The sequence below is a fragment of the Octopus bimaculoides genome, chromosome 18 (assembly GCF_001194135.2).
Source record: "Octopus bimaculoides isolate UCB-OBI-ISO-001 chromosome 18, ASM119413v2, whole genome shotgun sequence".
In the NCBI taxonomy this organism is placed as follows: Eukaryota; Metazoa; Mollusca; class Cephalopoda; order Octopoda; family Octopodidae; genus Octopus; species Octopus bimaculoides.
The window spans coordinates 40416884-40423718 of NC_068998.1; the positions used below are offsets into that span (position 1 = coordinate 40416884).

General features: G+C 37.9%; 1 protein-coding gene across 2 annotated transcripts in view; it reads left to right on the forward strand.

Annotated features, from left to right (window-relative positions):
* LOC106876972 (POU domain, class 4, transcription factor 2) overlaps positions 1–6835 on the forward strand; it is a 138991-nt gene that overhangs the window by 117872 nt on the left and 14284 nt on the right. The window contains exon 4 of one of the 2 annotated variants that reach the window (XM_052974201.1): positions 4437–4634. The exons of the other annotated variant lie outside the window; for it this stretch is intronic. Within the exon in view, the coding sequence (XP_052830161.1) occupies positions 4437–4634 (198 nt within the window). The remainder of the gene's footprint in view (positions 1–4436; positions 4635–6835) is intronic. 2 annotated transcript variants of the gene reach the window in all.

A 6835-nucleotide genomic window follows, 5' to 3' on the forward strand; every position in this document is an offset into this window, starting at 1 on the left:
ACACACACAGCTATATAAAATAAAATATCAGAGTTTCATGACAGCCAATTTATGATGTTACCAAATGGTTTCATGCCAATATAGAGAGGCAAATTCAGCAATCATTGGACCCTTTGCTATTGGAGGCCTGAAAATGCCACATCTAGTCTATTGGTCTTAGAGTTGTCATAAAAATTGAAAAAAAACTCATAGATGAAACAATACAGCCATAGGACAATAACTAAAACAGATTATAGCTAAAAAGAACAAGGCTGAATTATGCTAGAATTCAAGTGGCAACAAGTTCACCACAACTCTATGTAGTATTTGATTACTGAGTGAGCTGGGGGTTGAAGCATGGGAAGAGATGACAGAGCAGAATGGGAAAGCCACAGCGAGGGTTAATTTTAAACACATGTTGTTATGTACACTGGCTCAGGAACGAAATTTGCTCAGGGGATGCAAACCCCGAACCAAAAATGTTTACAAACAAGATCTTATTGTTTTTCTTTTTAATTTTTTTTTGTTCTTTGTTCTTTGAGAAGAAACCGAATTTTGAGCTACTTTTTATAAATCACTTTTTATTCACTGTTTTCTGAACCTGAGAAAAGTAAATAGGGGTGCAAATTTTGATTTTGCACCCCACAAAAATTCTAGCAGTTGCACTTGCACCCCCTGTTCAAGGTCTTTGGAAGTTTGTACATACAAATGCTGAGTGTGGTGGCATGAATATTAAACCTTCGTTTATGGTGAGGGATATTCTCAAGGTGAAAAGCTGACTGTTATACTCAGGGTGTCCCCGACAAACCAGCTAATATATATTTAAGCTCATGAGGGCATGAGGAAAAAACTTCACTTTTAAAGTTCTCACATGCCTCTGAATGGAAGGTGTTCTTCACTATGATACTTTTCTCTGCTAAACAGAATTTGCACCTCCTACTGCTCTTGAAAGAAAGTCATATTATGTAGTGTTTTCTTCTAATATCCATATGTTTAACCATATATAGATATATATATATAGACATGGATCTGGTTGTAGAAAGACGTACCTCAACAAGTTTCACCTGACCCCATGCTTGCAAGGAAAAGTGGAAATAGAATAATGATTGTGACAGTGGCTGCATATGTAACAAATAATAATAGTTACATATCCTATGTAATATATATTTTTATAATACACATGCACACACCCACTCATATGTGTGTGTGTGTGTGTGTGTGTTACGTACATACATTTTTTATGTTTTATTGTTTTCATCATTGGACTGCAGACATGCTGAGGTGTCCCTTTGAAGGGTTTTAGTCAAACAAATCAACCCCAGTTACTTTTTCCTTTTTTTTTTTTTTTCAAACCTGGTACTTCTTCTACTGGTCTCTTTTGCTAAACTACTAAGTTTTAAATATGTAAGCAAACAACATGCTGTGGTGAGGGACAAACAAACACATGCACATATATGTATGATGGGCTTCTTCCAGTTTCCATCTACCAAATCCACTCACAAGGTGTTGGTCTGCCTGGGTTTATAGTAGAAGACACTTGCCCGGGGTGCTACGTAATGGGACTGAACCTGAAACCATGTAGCTGGGAAGCAAACTTCTTACCACACAGCCTTGCCTACAACTATGCCACACAACCACACCTCTCACACGCATACACATGTATTTACTGATATCTTGGGATGTATCTATCTTTGTCTCTCCCAAAACAGGATAATCATGGCTTAGCTTTGTGAATTAGAAATGAGAGACTGAGTCAAGCTGACAAGATTAGAAGAGTAAAAGCACTGGTGGAAGTAATGTCTGTGGTGGAGGTGATGGTGGTAGTCATTACAGAATTAGTGGTGGTAGCCACTGCAGCAGTTATAGCAGTGTTTGATAAAGAGGGTAATGAAATCATTTAGCCTGAAGTTGAATACTGCCCAAGCAGACCTAAGATCTTGGACATTCCAGCCATGACCATTCTGTTGTATACTGAGGACTAAATTACTTTGTTCAGTGTATCTGTCCTTTGCCTTTTTAATCCTTTTACTGCAGAAATCACATATGTCCACTCAAAATCTCATATCCCTTACCTGCGGAAAGCAGTTTTATATACCAATCTACCTTTTGTTCACGAATGTCATGTTTGCAACTATTTTTCATTGAGATATATCAAATTTATTGAGGCAAGGTGATTGGCAGAAAATACCACTTCTATTTTTTGGTTGATATTTAATACCATTACTGGAGTAACCATGAAATTTAATTTCACAGTAAGGTGTGAACTGAGGAAGATTTAGTTGTTATTTATACTATTTTAAGTCACCTCATAGAGGTGTACTTCCTCATTAGCTGACAGAGTACTAGTAGTAGTTGTCGTATTTGTGTGTGATAACTAATTAAAACAAGTAAATACCACCAGAAACAGCTGATTATCATTTGCAAAAAGTCAGCTGAACCGGAGCATTAGAGATCTATGTTAATATTGTCAGATGCCAGTCAAGCATGGCTGATTTGTCCTTTAAATCTGTGTGAGGAAGATGTCTCCTTTGGCTATACTTCACCTTGTGAATCCTTATAAGTACAGCTGTCCCATACTCAGCACAGTTTTAACCCATTTGAGGCTGCAAAGTGCCATTGTATTCATATTCATATTAAAACCTCCTCCATCAAAATTTCTTTATAACATGTTTGATGAAAATTTGAGGTTTCAGTTAATTGTCCCTAGCATAGATGAGACCCCCTGTGTGGTTATTTTATGTATTAGAAATAGAAGCCACATATTCCCCCAAACTACTATCTGCTGTTGTGAAAAAGGAGACATTGCACAATGCTGTTCAGGGTATACTATTTCTGAGAAATAAATAAGATGGTCTTGGCTGAAATGCTTTTGATCTTTGGTCCACTGCTTCAGGACCAATCTGGGATCTAAACAACAACAATAACCAATAAAATTAAACATATTTACTCAGCCGTCCTTCATGCAATGTATATTGTGCAACATAATTTAATGTCTCTTTTTTTTTAGTTTATTTTAACAAATAGAATGTAATTTAAGGAAGATTTGACTGCTATTTCCAGTATGTCTGGCAACTATGTAGAAGTTTCCATATTTGTAAAAGATATTACATAAAGTAGTGTCTAGAAATATAAATTTTCATATTGAATTCCTAGCACAGAAAAGTGTACATTTTAGACAAATGGGTGAAAAGAAAAACTAAAAACTTTTTTTAAATGTATTAAGAAGATGGAAACTTGAAAAGGAAAAACAAAAATTTTTGAAAACCATGATTCTATCTCTCAGACAAAGAGACAGTTCCAAAATTTGAAATTCTTCAGCATTGAACTAAACAAAATTCAAGAACTCTATAGCAAAGTTCTTAACCTTGGCTGTCTTCCAGAGCATTCCTGTTATAAAACAAAAAACAAAAAAAAAACAGAAAAGAGAGAAAGGAAAAAGATGTCGACTGTACAAAGAAAAATAGTAAATAAATAAATAAATGATTCCTTTGACCCTCTATTATCTTACCGAAAGATGTGAGAACGATTTGTATACAAAACATGTTCAGTTTTATCTTGCAATTGTCACTGTATGAGGAAACAGCAAGTGCGCTGTTTAACTGCATTAATGAATTATGAATTCAAATTTTGTCGTACTCATAGCTTGAAGAAAGCTAGACTCTACCAAGCTGATTTGCTATAGGTGAGCCACATAAAATCATAATCTTCAACTGGTTCCTCTGCAAACCAGTGAATCATGGAGCTGACATTTTCTTTCCCATTTTACAACTTTCACCTCTGTTACATGTTCTTCTTCATGGTATCTGCTTACAGCTAGATAGACTGTAGCTTTCCAATGTACTCCTACTCCCCTACTATTAGATTTACCGTTCCATTATATCTGTGCCACTACTAGCTACGTAGACTGTACCTCTGTTATCCCTTCTGCCAGAGAGGTGGACTGTACCTGTATAGTATATACTATTAGCTAGCTAACAAGACTCTACCTCTCCATTGTATCTATTGCTAGATAAACAGACTGTACCTTTCCAAAGTACCTACTGTTAGGCAGCTGGGTGGACTCTATCTTTCCATAGTAGTTACTACTAGCAAAGTGATTTCTATCTTTCCACTGTACATACTGCTAGCCAAATGGATTGTACCATTCTGGTGTACCTGCTGCCAGCTAAGCAGGTGGTCTCTACCTCTCCACTGTACCTTCTGTTAGCTAAATGGACTCTACCAACTTTCATCTAGTTGGATAGCAATCTTAAAACCAAGACAACCTGTCCAGTGTTAGTGAGAAAACTATTTTCCTGACACAAACAGGTCCTTGTGATGGACTAGAAACCATTGATCCTAAAACAATGTAAATTAGTGATCTTTTAAACATCTGCAGTGAGATGGTCCTTCATAAAACATTAAGAAAGACAATATCTCAACTCACCTGATATTCTCCATGTAATTTCTCGTTACAGGTAATGGTACACAACAGTTTATCAGTATACCAGTGTCGCTAGCAACCGGAGGCAACCAACAGATACAGTTGCTGACAACGTCCAATGGACAAATTATTGCTACCAACCTCTCCAGTCTTCAGGGTTTGGCACAACCTCTCAATATGACTGCCGCTGCTGCTGCTGCTGCTGCCGCCGCCAACACAAATGCTGCTGCAGGTCAGTATGTTGCTCTCTCATTCTTTTTCTTTCTTTCCCCACTTCTCTTTCTCCCTCTCCCTTTCTCGCTATATATCTTTCTCCTACTTTCCTGTAGTAGTAGTAGTAGTAGTAGTAGTAGTAGTAATAAGAGGAGGAGGAGGGGAAGGAGAAATAGGGTCGGTGATGATGATAATGACAATGATGGCTGATAGATGTTGTTACTTGTTGCTAAGCCCAGGTCAGCTTTGATAAAGTTGACTTTCAATCAGAGGCATTCCAGTTGTGAACATCCCTTTATTTTGAATGCCTATGACTGCAATGCTGGTTGAGCAGCCGTTTAGAAGCCCTTGAATTGGCTCATATTAGTCATCATTATTATCATCATTATCACCTTTTAATATACATCTTCCATGCTAGCATACATTGGACAGTTTGACAGGGTCCAATAGGTTTGAGAACATCACATGATCTAGTGTCCACTTTGGCATGATTTTTATCACTGGGTGCCCTTCCTGACATGAACCGCTAACAAGAGTTAACTGGGTACTTTTTTGTAGCACCAGCACTAGTGAGGTCACCATGAAGCTTGCAAGACTGAGGTCCTCTTTTGATTGGGTGGGGTTACATTAGATGGGAGGTGACTTTATGTTAAGAGATGGAGATGGGAGGTTAAGGTACACAGGCTTTACATGAAGAGGTATAAAGGTGGATGTGGGATGATTAGCATACGGGAGTGCATCAACAGTGAAAGAAGAAACATGGCAGAATATTTGGTAAATAGCAAACAAGACCTGCTATAGTATGCTGCTAATGCAGGATTCACCAAAAATGGACTTGAAAGTGCTAATGAATTCCAATCATCAATAGCCAACAAGAGAGAAGAACTTCTACTCTACATGGAATTACATTGTTAGTTCCACCATGAAACTAACAACTTAAAAGACCAGGAAGCATCATGGAGGTGACTCAGCATGAGTGACCTAAAAAAGAAGACTTAAAGTCTAACCCTCATTGCCTAGGATCAGACATTGAATACTAACTCAGTGAAAAGGGATATATACCATGCAAGTGCAACAAACCTCTGCAGAATGTGTGGGAAAAGGGTCCATGACTCACACTGTTAGTGCTTGTGAAAGTCTTACACAGAAAAAGTACAAGTGCAGACACAACAAAGTAGCCCAAAACCTTCACTGGCTACTGTGCCAGATGTATGGACACGAGGTAATTGGTGCTTTGTACCAATATACACTAGAAAAGTTAATGGACAAAAAGGGGAAGGCAAAAATCCTCTTCGACTTTGATTTCCAGACAGACAAGGTATTAGAACACCGAAGGTCAGATATAGTAACTTTTAGGAGGGACAAACAAGAGTGCCTGATAATGGACATGGCAGTACCAGGAGATCAACACATCATCATAAAAGAAAGAGAAAAGATTGATAAATATGGAGACCTGAGAATAGAGATCACCAACATGTGGCAGCTACAAGAGTCAAACATAAAGTCATCGGAGCATTGGGTTCAGTACCACCCAACCTGAAGAAACATCTGGAATCTTTAGAAATACCTACAATCTAGGTGTATTGCAAAAATTGGCATTACTTGGAACTGCATACACATTGTGTAAAGTACTGTCTGTTTGAGGTTCTTGTTGTGACTTGACAGACAGTACAAACCCCCCGATAGACACAATATCTCCAATCATGATATTGGGTACTGTGCATCATCTTAAATAATAATCCTTTCAACTTCAGGTACAATGCGGGAAATTTTGTGGGGAGGGAGCTAGTTGATTACATCAACCCCAGTATTTAACTGGTACTTATTTTACCGACCTCAAAAGGATAAAAAGCAAAGTCAATCACGGCAGAATTTGAGCTCAGAATGTAAAGATGGACAAAATGCTGCTAAGGATTTTGCCCGGTTTACTAACAATTCTGTCAACTTACTACCACTACAATTACCACCACCATCATCATCATCATCATCATCATCATCATCATGATTGTGTTTTATATGAGCCGAAGGCCAGAAATTTTGGGAGTAAACTGAGCTGACTGGAACTTTATTTTACTGGCCCTAAAGGGATGAAAGGCAAAGTTGACCTTTGCCAGGGTTGGGCTGTGAATGTAAAGAGCTGATACTAAATTCCAGAAGGCATTTTGTCCAACACCCTAATAATGATTTTGCCAATCCTGTGCTCTCGTTAGACACAAGACT